Source organism: Manis pentadactyla, chromosome 4, assembly GCF_030020395.1.
Source record: "Manis pentadactyla isolate mManPen7 chromosome 4, mManPen7.hap1, whole genome shotgun sequence".
Taxonomy (NCBI): Eukaryota; Metazoa; Chordata; class Mammalia; order Pholidota; family Manidae; genus Manis; species Manis pentadactyla.
In genome coordinates this window covers 147,675,078-147,689,406 of record NC_080022.1, presented here as the reverse complement: position 1 = coordinate 147,689,406, position 14,329 = coordinate 147,675,078, and the positions used below count along the sequence as shown (strand labels likewise).

At 36.1% G+C, this 14,329-nt stretch overlaps 1 protein-coding gene across 2 annotated transcripts in view; it reads right to left on the bottom strand.

The window, feature by feature from the left end:
* The window catches only part of NLK (nemo like kinase), a 164,740-nt gene that overhangs the window by 23,221 nt on the left and 127,190 nt on the right, over positions 1-14,329 (bottom strand). For both annotated transcript variants that reach the window (XR_005027567.2, XM_036899565.2), the window contains exons 4-5: positions 3,884-3,990; positions 2,288-2,373 (exon numbers count right to left, since the gene is read on the bottom strand). Coding sequence is in view for 1 of the 2 variants with exons in the window: in XM_036899565.2 (XP_036755460.1) it covers positions 2,288-2,373; positions 3,884-3,990 (193 nt within the window). In the remaining variant the exon portion in view is untranslated. The remainder of the gene's footprint in view (positions 1-2,287; positions 2,374-3,883; positions 3,991-14,329) is intronic.

Here is a 14,329-nt window from a genome sequence, read left to right as displayed (position 1 = left end):
GGAAAAAGGGTCTGGCAGCTTAAAAAACGTTTGAAAACCACTGCTTTAAAGGAAACAAATTTTACCTCTAATTTTTGGCAATCCTCTCTTTCTGTCTTGAATCTACTATGTCTGGTCACATCAAATGAATTCATGTTTGTATGTGGGGATGAATCAGTATGAAGCCAACATCTTTAAAACTTAAAAATGAAGGAAAGATTTCCAGACCACACAGAAAAACCATACCAGAAAGGAAAAAAAAAGCACAAGTTGTTTATCAAATGCTCCCAAAGGCTAGTGTTCAAATAACACATCATATTTAAAAGCTCTATTACTTGGCCATGAATTTTTAGGATACCTTAAAACAAAAGCAAAGGGAAGAGCTTAAATCCATTTTTCCACACATTTTTTTGTATTGATAGTAAAAAACCAATCACCCACCCGACAAAAAGTGTTTTCTGTTACAACGCAAGTCTGATCTGGAGAGACTTTTGGCAACTTATCTAGAAGACAAGCTAAACCTAAAACAAGCTTGTATGATTAGATAATGAAAAAAATATTGAGATTTCCAGCAAAATTATCCATTTTGTGCTTAGCAGGAAACAAAATATATTCATAAAATGAGGAGAACAACTTAAAAGAAATGTCTTATAATTATTTTAAATGAATTCATACATTTGAGAAGATAGAATTAACATCTCTAGCTTGGCATTCTACTCTGGCTGTTAAAAATAGGCTGCTAGGACAAGTCAAAGGAGTAGGGCAAAATTTCAATTTGTTCTGATTTGTGCGTTATTTATTTGTAAGTGACACTTTCCTTTAGTTACTCATTCATGTAGCCAGAAGTTACAGTACCATAACAGAAGACCTGAAAAGTGGACTTCAAGTAGTTAATGGCATCAAGCATGACAGGTTTTACACAAATGTTTTGTGAAGTTCTTCAATCAGAAATTGAAGTAAGAAGAAACTGGCTTAAATTGTCAAAAAGCTGATTTGGTTTGAATAAGATAAAGACGCCTGACCATAAAGTTCAAGAATTTTTTTTTTAATTTTTAAAAAATTAAAATGGGCTATGGGGGATAGGATAAGTTGTTGTTCTCTTAAAAAAGTAAAAAGATAGCAGGGGAATGAACTCAGTGACCTATAGAAAGAACATATAGTGGACTTTGTGGACAATTTCTGTGGAAACAAAAGACTTAACTACAGTCTTAGTTGTGTTCAGGGAGAGTATGAAAAATAGGTTTTTTAATCTTTCTGAGTTAAAACAGGAACACAGTTCAAGGCTATATTATAATGAAGGGAGAATTTTTATTCAAAAACAATGTAACATACCAGCTTTTAAAGAAAATTATCCTACTACTTAAAGAAAACATTTAAAATAAAAAATGAAATTCATTTGTATACTTGGTTTTAGTGTTTAGTTTAACTGCCAACAATTTTGAGTATTTATAAAGTAGAGGCTACATTAAACAGCACTTTTTTCTTATTAGAGGTGGGAAATGCAGATACATGGACCACTCTAAAAAAATAATGGGGAAGGGAGTTACTGGGGAAAAAGTGAAACTGAAGTTGATGGCTTGAGATTTTGGGGCTAACTAGCATTAGTCCTATAATCAATTCCCCATCAGAGGAATAACTGAGGGTTGGACACTATATTTTGTGGAAATACACTTGACCCTTTCCTGGCTTGGCATTTTCACTTTTAAATGTTTCCAATTCCTTACTTTGCTACCTCAGTCAAATGGCATATAAAAATGTTAGCTGTGCAAAAAAAACAGTCTTAAAAGCCACACTTCATTCTCATATAAACAGAAGTTTGCTGGTCTTCCAATATTTCTTTCTTTCTTTCTTTTTTTAATGCTCAACCCAATTAGTGTAGTTACTATCTGTCAACATAGAAAGATGTTATAACTACTGACTATATTTTTATGGTGTACTTCCATCCCCATGACTAACTTTATGATGAAGATTTTGTCCAGTATTTCCTTTAATATACATTTCCACAGTAATTATGACAATTTGAAAAGAAGTCACCTTTTCTATTCTATTTCTTAGTCACACTGTAAATTCCAATTTTAGTGGTTCCAAAACATAGGCAAAAAAAAATATCATGAAGAAACCATTAACCAAGACCACAAATTAGTTAATATGGCCATGACTAGTGATATTACTAGAGAAAACTGGATTCTTAATTTTTGGTAAATTGATAAAAATAAATTTAACTAATTCTTTCACAAAAACATGTTCTTAAATCTGCCTTGATATTCTGATTTTTTTTCCTCAGATATTTACATAATGGAAAATCTACCTTTAAAACACAGTTGCTGTTCACAAGGAGATTCCCTGGCTTAATGTCTCGATGTAAAATGCCAGCTGAATGGAGATATTTCAAACCTGAAATAACAAACAGATTTAATTGAAGATGTTTAATTCTTTTTACTCAACCAATGATTCTGGGAAAACTACAGAAACAGAGAGGACAGGATTTAAGACTGTTCCTTAAAATAACTGCATAATGAATGTTATTAAAAGCTTGCCTTAGGCCTACCTCAAAAGACTCTAATTTTGCTATAGTAAAATAAAGTGTCATCAAGGGTTTGTACAATCCAGTATCTGTAATTCAAGAGATTATTTAGGTTTAAGTATAAACTTTTCAGGCACAGGAGTTAAGGCTGACCATAGCAACATTCTTGAGTTGCTCCTAAGTGTGGCTGCTGGAGCTCTGCTGTTGAAGGCTCTCACCTTGTGATTTTGAGCTGGCTCCAACAAAATTATGCCCATTAACCAACAGGAAACCTTTTCCAGGACAGAATTTTGTTGATGAGACAGGATTCAGAAACTTGCCCAGGTTTGTTGGTAGCATTCTCCACCACTGAGAATCAAGGGGGCAATTAATTACTTGTAAAATATTTTTTGACACCTTAAAAGACTAGTGGCTTAAGCACTGCTAGATGAAGGCCACAGCTTCAGGGCTGAATCTTTTAAATAAAATGTAGCAAATCACATTTTTTTTACAAGTGAAAGAAAAGATCTAGTATCTTCTCTCCATATGCTCCATCACAGAGTATCAACAAATCTACGGAAGGTGAACTTACTAGTTTTAATATTGTGCATGTGTTTTAATCCTCTTTGCAGATATGCTTCAGTCTTTATAAATATAGAAATATAGAATGTCTTAATTCTATGGATCCCAATGGTGGGGGGGTGATATTTTACCATTAAGAAAGCTATTTCAGCTTTAAATAATTCTCCATTTATAATCACAGAATTCTGAAGGACACCTGCTGGCCAGAAGCAGCTCCAACGTCAGACCAAATCGCTTTTACATCAAGTTGGTGCTCGTTAGCTAAATAGTCTGGAGAATTGTTTAGCTGGCTTATTTCTATCAATCTCCTGCATGCTTATTTCTATCAATCTCCTACATGTTTTAAAAGTCATTTTTGTCTAAAGTTTGTCTAAAGTTATATCCAGGTATGTCAGTCAAAAGTCTAACCAGGCCCACCTACTGCCGGCTTGAAGAATGATGTCATCCACAGGAGAGTTACTCTTCAATTAAGGTCATCTGATGCCAGCCACACACTCCTAACTAAAGGCTGTTTAGTGGAAACTTTGTAAACTACCTCTGCTTGACAAACTCTCCTGCTTATTTACCTCTCTAGATTAACCCACTAAACTACCTAGACAGGGCCTTCTCTTCCACCACTGAAAATAAGAACCATTTCAACACTCTTAAAAGCCTCTTATTTAACATGAAGTATACAGATTATTAAATATTCCTTGATTAAAAGAAAAAAGTCTTTAAGGAAGAAGCAAGCCTTGGAAGGTCAGATTAAAGTTCAAATGAAAAGCAACACATATTGGTAATACAGTGACACTACCTTTTTCTTCATAAAGAAAATCTTACCTCGCAAAATCTGATAAAGAAAAACTTTGACATGATCTGAGCTGAGTGGTTGAGGAGAGACGATAATTTTATGTAGGTCACTCTGCATCAATTCTGTGACAACGTATCTTGAGGTTTTTAGGTTAAGGAGAGTTCAGAGAATTCAGCCCCTAACCCCCTCAAAGTAGGCACCAGGACTAAAGAATAACTTCCATTTCTTAAGGCTGGAAAAAGCTTAGGGAAAGCAAGCAAAAAAGATAGAATGACATAGGTGAGAACTTCAGCTCTCACAAGATAAAACATTGCCAGCATCAAAAAAAAAAAAAAACTGTTTTAAAAGTCAGCAAGAATAAACAACCAAGTGATTCTCTATAATCAGCATTATAAAAGAAAAATATAAACATATTTTAAATGATAGCCAGGCTAGGAGGAGTGTCAAGACCAAAGACTCTCAGGGTCTTTTCAGACATGTCACTGTAGCGTCCTTTGAATCCAAACAAGTGGGTTGGTCTCACCCTAGATAACCATGGCACCAATGGAAAGATGACAAACTACCTATCAACTGTGGCTTAACTTACTTTTTAAAGTATGGTACGCCTAAAAATGTGTAAAATGGTTAGTTCAGATCCAAGCCTCTCTACAACCTTAATTCTTTTCTTAGCTTTTTATACATTTGTACCTTCGTTACTAAATTTAAACTTCCTATGCTTTGTACTGCATTATGTCTCTCAGGAGTTGCTCAACAGATGATAAAAGGCTGGGGCTTGAGGGGCAGTAGAGATGTGGATGAAGGTGTCATCTGTTGCTACATCTAGAACAGCATGTCTTACCCTGCCTGCAGTTAAGAACTCATGAAAAATTTGAGTTTTATAATTTAAGCAACCTTCCTTAAGATAAGGGGATAGGACCCTTGACTTGAGGAGTTCCTACCAGGCTTCAAATTCTTTTTGACACCTTGTAAAAGTTAGTTTCATGCTCTGAGTAAAACATTAACGCTCCCCTTGCAATTGAAAGCAGAGAAAGACAAGACAAAAAACAGCAGAGATTGTCACTGGGCTGCAGTTACTCTGCTTTCTTACATAGTTTTTCAGATCCTAACTTTCTTCTTTCAGAGACACTATGGAATCTTTTGAAAGGACCATCCACCCAATACCCTGTAAAACAAGAGCCCCCTGTACCAGTTCTGTCCCACAGCTGGTCCTAGAAGACGACAGGCCATCTCAGGGGCGCAGCTGTAGTCTTAGAGTGCTTACCATTAGCTCTAAATTGACTAAGAGGGTCCTGGGGTTGTTTTTTGCATTTACATGCTCATTGTAAGGGTAAATGCTAGGCATATAAAAATAAAATATTTAAGAAGTGCTGTTAGGCTTTGGATCTTACCTTTAAAAAACTTACAGTAAGTGGTCATTATTTGGGGGAAAGGATTTAAAAACACTTCTCATTTAATGTTTTAACAAAAACAAGTACAAAAAGGGAAGACTTGAGAGTGGGAACAGAGTGACCAATAGTCGAAAAATGCCCTCCTCCTCGAGACGTTTTCTTCAAATGGCTTCTAGACTACCCAGGTGTGGCTTTCCTTCTCTCACCGGTTTCTTCCCAATCCTCCTCCTTTGCTGGTTCTCTTCTCCAGCCACTCAATATTGAAATGCCCCGGGGCTTGTCCTCTTCTCTCTCCACACTCACTTTCTTGAGTGGTGGATCCAGTTCTGTGATTTTAACTAACATCACTGCTGGTGACTCCCAACTTTGTGTCTCCAGTTTATCTCCTTTCCTTAGGTCCAGCCTTGTATATCAAACTGTCTACTCATTATCTGCACTGGCTGTCTAACTGACATCTCAAACATGTCCAAAACTATTCTTCATCTTTCTAGTTGCAGGCTTTCCCAGAGCAAATCTCTTTGTCCAGCAAGCTGCTCACACTACAAAGTGCAAACCTTGAAGTCATCCTTGATTCCTCTCTCTCTCACTCACTCTACCTCCAATCCATCAAAAAACCCTGTTGGTTCCTTCACAATTTAGCTACAGAATTAGACCACTTATGTCCACATTACCACCCTTGGTCCAAGACCTCTAGATTTCTAAAACACAGCAGCCAGAATAAAATTTTTACTCTTCTATTTTTATTTGTCTACATATATTAACATTTTACTATATAGAAAAGACAATTTTTTAGGTTTTTAATACTCTCAGGTATGATTTTTATCTTAGGTGTTAATCAAATTATTTCCAAAGAAATACATTCTACTTCATAGCGAAGGCTAGTGAGGAAATCAGATTTGGTATGTAGTATTTCCTTACAGAATAGTTTTCATTGACCTACTAGAATCATTCTATAAAATTATACACATCAGTTAAATTATGATACTATTATCAGGGTTAGATTCAGTTTTTAATAGTTTAAATCTTCTTTAAAAAATTTTCAACACACAGAAACTTGGAAGAATTAAACAGTGATCACCCATATCTACCTATACATGTATCTACCACCTAGATGCTCTACTTAACATTTTGCTCTATTTGCTTTAGTACACATTATCCATGGCTCTTTCCATTCATGAGTTCCTTTCACTTCTTAGATGTATTTTCACAGAATGATCTTTTAGAACAAAGCCAGATTATGTCACTTTTCTCTAAAGGCTTCCCATTTCACCTAAAGTCAAAGTCCTTAAAATGTCCTTTCATGACCATAAATGATCTGGCCTCACTTCACTACCTCCTCTCCTATCATTTCTCTCCTTGCTATTCTCTGAACATGCTAGACACACTCTGACCATAAGCCTTTATCCTAGCTGTTGCCTATGCCTGGACTTGGCATGAGGGATACCAGACACCTACTTGGCTAACTCTTTTACCTCCTGTGTTTTTGCTTGAATCTTCTCAATGTGACCTACCTTGATCATTCTAATACTTTGGTCCCACATGCCTTATCCAATTGCTACCCCCTTGTACAATTTTTTTCATTTGGCACCTATCCAACATGATTCACCTAAGTGTTTTTTGTCTGCCTCCCCAGCCCTGCCCCATGAGGGCAAGAGTTTTTGCCTGTCTCATTCACAAGTCTATCCCAAACTTTCAGAAACAATGCCTGCACATAGTAAGTCCCCTATAAATATTTGTTGAATGAATAAACTTATATTGAGCACCTATTACGGAACAGCCACTCTATTGAAGTATTTTAAATATATTATCTAATTTTCATGGCACACCTGTAAGGTAGGCGGTGGTATCCCAATTAAAGATGAAATTGAGGCTAATAAAAGGCAAGTAACCTGCCTAAGATGACACAGTGGTAACTTGGACTTGACTATGTTTAAAATTGTTTCAATGACCCTCCACAATTTTGGATTTCTCTTCTTTTAAGTTATATTTTACAAACTGTAATAAAATATACGAAATATTCACTGTGTTCTTCATAGCAAAATTAAAGCTAATAAATGCAGAAGCAGTGATAGATCAGGGGAAAATTTTTGCCATTTTGTAACCTCAGTGGTATCTTGGTACCAGTTATCCATGGCTGCTAAAGCCATTTCAAAGGGATAAGAATGCCTTCACCTCAATCCACTACTCAATCTTAGCAGCACTTAATGTGGGACAAGATATTATATCTTTGTGATATGCACACCACTGCCTGGAAAGTATTCATGCCAAAAAAAAACCACCTTTAATATAATCAATTCTATAGCTCTGAAGACCAATATGGGGGAAAAAACCCCAAACACCACGAAGAAGCAATCAGCCAAACAGGTAATGCTGATTACCCTTTGGGAAAAATTTATCCAATAAACCACACACACACACACACACACACACACAAACATATGTGAGGGGAAGGGAAGGTAGGAATGGTATTTGGAATAAAAGAATCTCAGAGATATAGTAACCAAATGCAATGTATGGACTTTGTTTATATCCTGATTCAAATAAACCTGATGAAAAAAGAGATCTTTGAGGCCATCAGGGGATAGTAAAAAGTTGTCTAATTTTACTGGGTATGATAATGACATGATCTAACGTTTCTAAGGTCCTTATTAGTTACAAAGACATTTTTAAGTAGTTATAGATAAAATAATGTGATGTTTGGGATCTACTTTAAAATAATTCGTCTTCCTTTCCCTCTCAATAAAAAGGGATTAGAGGAAATGAGATTGCAAAATGATTAACAATTGTTGAAGCCGGGTATTGGGTATACGATAGTTATTATGTATTTTTGAAAATTTCTAAGATAGTTGAAAAAAAACAAATAAACCTCATTGTAGAAAACTAGGGAAATACAAAAGCCAAAGAATATAGAAACTACCCAGAATTCACCTTTGAACTATAAGATCTTCATGAAAATGTTGTATATGCATACATTTGTTTATTTAAAATTGAGATTAGAACATACACATGGCTTTGCTGCATGTTTTCTTAACAATAAAATATCCTGTTATTAAATATCCTAATAAAGCAGAATTTTTATGACTGTATAGTATTCTGATGTATGGATATATAATTCATTTAACCAATCTGTCACTGTTGAACATCCAAGTTATTTCTAATTTTTAAAATTATTTTAAATAACCCTAAGATAAACATCCTATATATATATATATATATATATATATGTATATATATATATATAGCTTTATCTGAGTCTGATTATTTCCTAATGATAAATCCTTGAAGTGGAATTATGATGTCAAGTTGTATATAAGCTTTTCTTATTCTCACTTAAAATATCTTGTGAATACCTTTTCAGGGTTTACAATTCTTTATCATTTTAAGTGCTTAAATAGTATTCCATTTTATGTACCATGTCATGCCTTAAGCAATTCCTCATCAGTGGCCATTTGGCTATTACTGTTTGACTGTAATGTAGCTCTGTGGGAGGGCGTGGCACTTTACAGTTTTGTTTTATGAGGGATCTTTGATTATGTATAGATGCCCTCTCTCTTGGGGTAATCCTTTTCTCCAAAGAGCCCTCCAAACTTCTGTCTTAGAAGGCATAGGCCAGGCTGCCAAGGTTCTGTGTGAATAGGGGAAGGGGTCAAAGACACCACAGCTCAGCTCCCACTGTCTCCATGGATTGAAGCTTTAGTATTCTGCAGGAGAGAAGAGCTGAACGTCTTACTACTTAACACAGGCTTGCAAACAATCCTGTGTTTAGGCTTACTTGTATCCGTACTTTTGAGATACTTGATGCCTCCAACTTTTGAGCTGTTCTGATGTTCTATAGTCAAGAACCAACCTGTTTGGGATTTCTCATTCCTGACAGATTAGCTGGTTTGTTTTTAACCTTTTGCTGACACTTCGCAGGGACTGCAGGATGGACTGGCAGCAAATATTTGTGTTCTATCAATTATGTTTCAGGTTGAAGACTGTTTTCATGTTTATTGGCCACATATATGTGTGAGTAGGAGAAAGTGAAGAAGAGGATGAATGAGAGTATGAGAGAGAGAGAACTTTTCCTGTCCTTTGCTCGACAAACTTTTATTTGAAAGAGCACTTTACATACCAAGGATATTAACCCTCATGTATGTACTGAAAACCTTTTTCTGACTAGGAAATCTTAATCATAGGATAGACACAGGAAAAAACTTCTGTTTGCACCATTAAGCCTTAATCAGAAGTCCCAATAGTTCCAGAAATCTCAAGGGACAAAAACAAAGGAACATCATACAGGAAGAACACCATACAAAACAACAAAACAAAAACAGAGAAACTTTACAACAGCCACCCTTGTATTAAGTGTTGTCTTTGAAAGAAGAGTATGCAGCACTCATCTCTATGGGATGTCAGTCATATCTGCTGATTTTGACAATTTTTTTTATTTCTGCCAGTACTGAAAAGTGCTTGCATGGAAGTGAAGAGCAGGTTATATTCTAGTCTGCCTCACATAACTATAAAACTGGCAGCCAAGTTGTGATGCCAAAATTTTTACTGTTAGTAGTGACAGTTGGTATGCATGAAAGTAGCAGAGAGAAAACATCTTAATTTTCATGTTATCAGGTTGAATTCATATTGCTGGCACTTGGAAAATCTTGCTTTGACTTATAAAAGTAATAAAACTGATACAAAAGCCAAAAACAGAGAATGACTATGAAATAATGTTGTGTGTTTTTTTTCTAACAGTAACTACATAATTCAAAGAAAGGAGAAAAGGAAAGACTGCCTGGAATGGATACTGTTCTAACCAGATATTTTATTAAAACTTGTTTCAGGAAAAAAAATCCTTACATTTCATTTGCACTATGAAACATATAATCCCAGATCAGGGTATTGTTCACCCTAAACCTACTGGGATTTGAACTGACAACACTGGCGCATTTTTAACAAACAAAAATAATCATTTTTCATATGGTTCAACCTAACACAGAGTGATTTATTATCAGACAGAAGGAACTGAAAAGCAAGGTGTTAAAATGAATAAAGAGCATGATTTCAAATGGTAAGTCAACTCTTCTATACTAAGACCACATACACATATGCATAATTTCTCACAAACTATAAATCAGCAGGTATTCCCTCTGCTAAGCAGAAATGACCACATCACTGTCCTCATGATCTGTGAACTTGAAAAACTTTTTATTCTACTGCCTGTTATAATATTTCAGAAAGTTTAAGAGTGCTGCTTTCATTATCTCTGCTTCTTGAGATGACAGGCTGCATTAAAAAAGAATGGGGGTAGGTTAATAAATTCTCAATTTAACCAAAAAGTCTAAGGCAAAACCACAGAGCTCCTGTCCACCTTTGCCATTTTGTTTACCCTTGTGCAGAGATGCTTTCCTCTCCTCTAATATCTTTTAAATACAAAAGATTGAAAAATTTTGAATTTATGATTTTTACAAAGTGATTAAAATAGCCACTCTGCAGAGAATAAATTTTGTCACACTTTAGTTTAGCAAAGTAACTTCTTCAGGAGAAAGACATTTTCACTCCAGGAATAAAGCAGTTTTTTCTTCACAGAAAACAAGCCAACCAGAACAACTTTTCAAAATTTTATTTCTCTGGAAAATACAACTCCTGAATTTGAAGATTTAACAATATAGCTGCAGAAATTTAGAAGCAACACACACCACTTTATGATAAGGTTTCTGCTTTGCTCTGGCAGAAATCCTCTGAAGTCTCAATCCTCAGCATAATGTCTCCCAGATGTCTCAACTAGTTGCCATGCCAACTAAAGCAGCTTAAATTAAATGAGGGCCTGGAAAAGCACCTGCATCACTCCAGGTCTGTTGTGCATTAGATAAAGCTCTCTTGACAGGGACTCAGAGGTACCATTAACTTGAACACCAGCTATATGATTATTGTTTCTGAGTTATGTAATGAGGGTCTCCAAACAAAAGGAAAAACAGGGTGCTTGTTCCCTCTCCTGGTTCTCCTAAATGGGACAGCCTCTCCAACAGCTGGTGCACCCACTGGGTCAGTGACTTTGCTATGTATGGCCTTTAAGTTACCTTTGGGTAAAAAGAAAATACAGGACTAAAAGTTAGGCCTTTCAGGAGAATATTAACAGATTAACTGTTTTCCCCTGTTAAAACTCATCATTAAAAATACGATCATAAAACACGCACTCAGAGTGATTTGAACAGCCCTGCTATAAATTAAACTGCTGCTGATTGCAGCGATTAGTTAAGTAGCTCCATGAAATATGGATTTCAAAATATACTGATTTGCTTCAGAAAAAAATGAATGATGCAAATTAACAATTATAAATGCATTGGGGAGGGGGGCCTCACAGCAACTCTGATGCCTGAGGTGCCCCAAGAAACAAGAGCATTTCTGTTTTTTAAGAGTTTTTTATGTGTGTGTGTGTATGTTTTGGTAATATTGACATTTTAGAGGCTTCTTTATAATGGGGTAAAAAATAGTCCTTTTGCTGCTTTCTCAAATATTATTAGTGGTATTAGAATACCACTTAGTAGAAACACCAGCTCAGGCTGGAGAGGTTATGTGATTTGCACAAGGTCACATTCTCAGTTTGTAAAGTCAATACTACCTTAGGTTTCCAGACTCCCAGCCCAGCACTCCTTCTACCCCATCAACCTACTTACCATAGTGAGACAGGGACCATGGGCTTAGACAGAGTAGGGTGAGGGCCTCTGGAAAAAGCAAGGCACGATATTTACAGTCAAAGCAATGTAACAATGTAAAGTCCCTATCGAAACTCTGTGTTCAGCATTATGTAAAGTCAAGGTCACACTAATTCTCTAGGGTAAAGATACTAGACTAGGAATATAGACATCTTCAGTGATATCAGTTAAAGGTCAAAAGGCCAGGAGCAACTTGGCCTGAAATGTTTGAGTGTTCCACAAGGGTATCTCAGGATAATCCGTGACTTCACTGTAAACAGCCCTAGCAACAGACAACAACCCAGCCCATCTTGAGGGCAGAGCAGGTGATACAAGTCCACACCCTAAGCCCTCAATTCTCAAAAATCCTCAACTGCCTATAAATCCCCTAGGCAACACACCACCCAGGCTCTCTTGTCCCCTCCTGGAGTGAGCTTGGAGCTCTTTCCTCTCACTTTATTTCTAAATAAAAGCCTCTCCCTGGTTCTCCTACCTTGGGTGTTTGTGATGCTCATTATTCGACTTCGCAAACAAAAACCCCAGCATCAATAGGAGCTTGCTTACTTACTCTCATTTCTTAACGGCTGAATTACTTTTATGTATTGTGAGAAGAAATGGAGAAAGGAAGCTTTTTGTCGAAGCTACAATGTGCCACTTTATGTCACCTCATTTAATCCTCATAATACCTCATTTGTAACTGTATTTCTACTTAGATGAACACACCAAGGCTGGAGGTTAAGCTGCTGACGCAGAGCTTAGATTCAAACCTAGGTGGTAATGATTCTTAAGTCTGACCCTTTCATAAAATTCTGCCTCACTCTGCTTACTATTAAGAGAGAAAATGAAGTTGATGAGACTGATATTGTAACCACCAGGTTTCAAGCAAAATTCAGAAATATAATAATACATTAAATGATACAGCTTTCAGAGTCCCTCCCTCCCTTGCCATGAAGAATGAAGTCATTCTCTTCATTCTTCAACAAATATTCTGAAGAGCAACATGTGCCAGACACCTTTCTGGGCTCTGGAAATGCCCAGAATATACAGGAGCTTCAGTGCCCTCACTGAATTTATATCCTAACAAGGGAGATGGGCAATTAAACAAGCAATTACAATAGATTCACTCAAAGATTACAACAGTGTTATGGCTTTAATCTTATAAAACCCCTTAAGCAATGCTTTGGAACTGAATATGCCAGACTTGCCATAACATAGCCAAAAGATGTGAGAAACAAAGTAGCACAAAGAGATTCTTCTAAAGACACAAATCTCTCAATTATCAGGACTGCTAAATTCCAATAGCTAGAGATTTAACCTTCAGTTAAACACGTGAGAAACCATCATGATTTCTTCAGCTCCTACCAAACTTCTAAATTGGATGCACATTCTAACTGGCAATTTACCTACATCTATAAAAACATTTATATACATACTTGCATTCGGTTTCCTAAAATGGTCCATCTCCAAAAAATGTTTTTAAAACACATGAGAAATAAAAAATAAAAGCAACTGAGTTCTCACTATGTATCAGGCACTTTCTAAGCACTTTATATGAATTATCTCAAAGAATTCTCACAACACAAGTGGCAGGTTATTCTAAGGAACTAATTGTTCTCTTTTGAGTTTCAGTCTCTCCTTCAACAAGGAACTGAATCAAATAATGTTTGAAGTAAGTGCCCAAATCCATACAAGTCCTCTTATTTATTTCGCTTAGCACCTGAAATGTAATCTTAGTTTTGTCTCTGGTAGGCCCCAACCTCAAGTAAGAAGTAATCCCCCAACCTCAAGTAAGAAGTAATCCCACAGTTTGCTGAAAAGTATTTTTGAGCCCACTATGTGCCATGTTTTAATGGCACAGATCACCTTATTTAATCCTTTTAACAATTTGGGCCTATTCCCAGGTAACAGATCTAGATTGGGGGTGAAGGAATGTCAGGTTGAGAGGCTAAATAATGATACTTCTTTTGCCAACAATCGAAAAATAATACCAAGGCTAGAAAAAATAATAGAGGCAAGTTTTTCTACCTCACGCGTCTCTCTTTCCACTTCCTGACTATTCACTCCCTTCAAGTCTTTTCACCCTATAGTGAAATTACAAAGCTATAGTTGACTATTTAATAAACATTTTCCTGTACCTATGAATCATACATGCCAATTTGAATGCTTCTTGAATAGCTTCATACTCCCTATTAGTTTTTCTAATGGATAAGGTAACTTACAAAATTAGCATGTGTGTGTGTGTGTGTGTGTGTGTACGAACATTTTCTGTGTGTGTAGTAACATAAAGGGGCTGACATGGGAGGGAAAAAGTCTGAATTAGAGATTGCTGGAAAAATAGGACATCCTTTTGGTGGGAGGTCTAAGTTGAAAATATAAGTTTGGGAATCATCAGATATAGTAATGGTAATAAATAAAT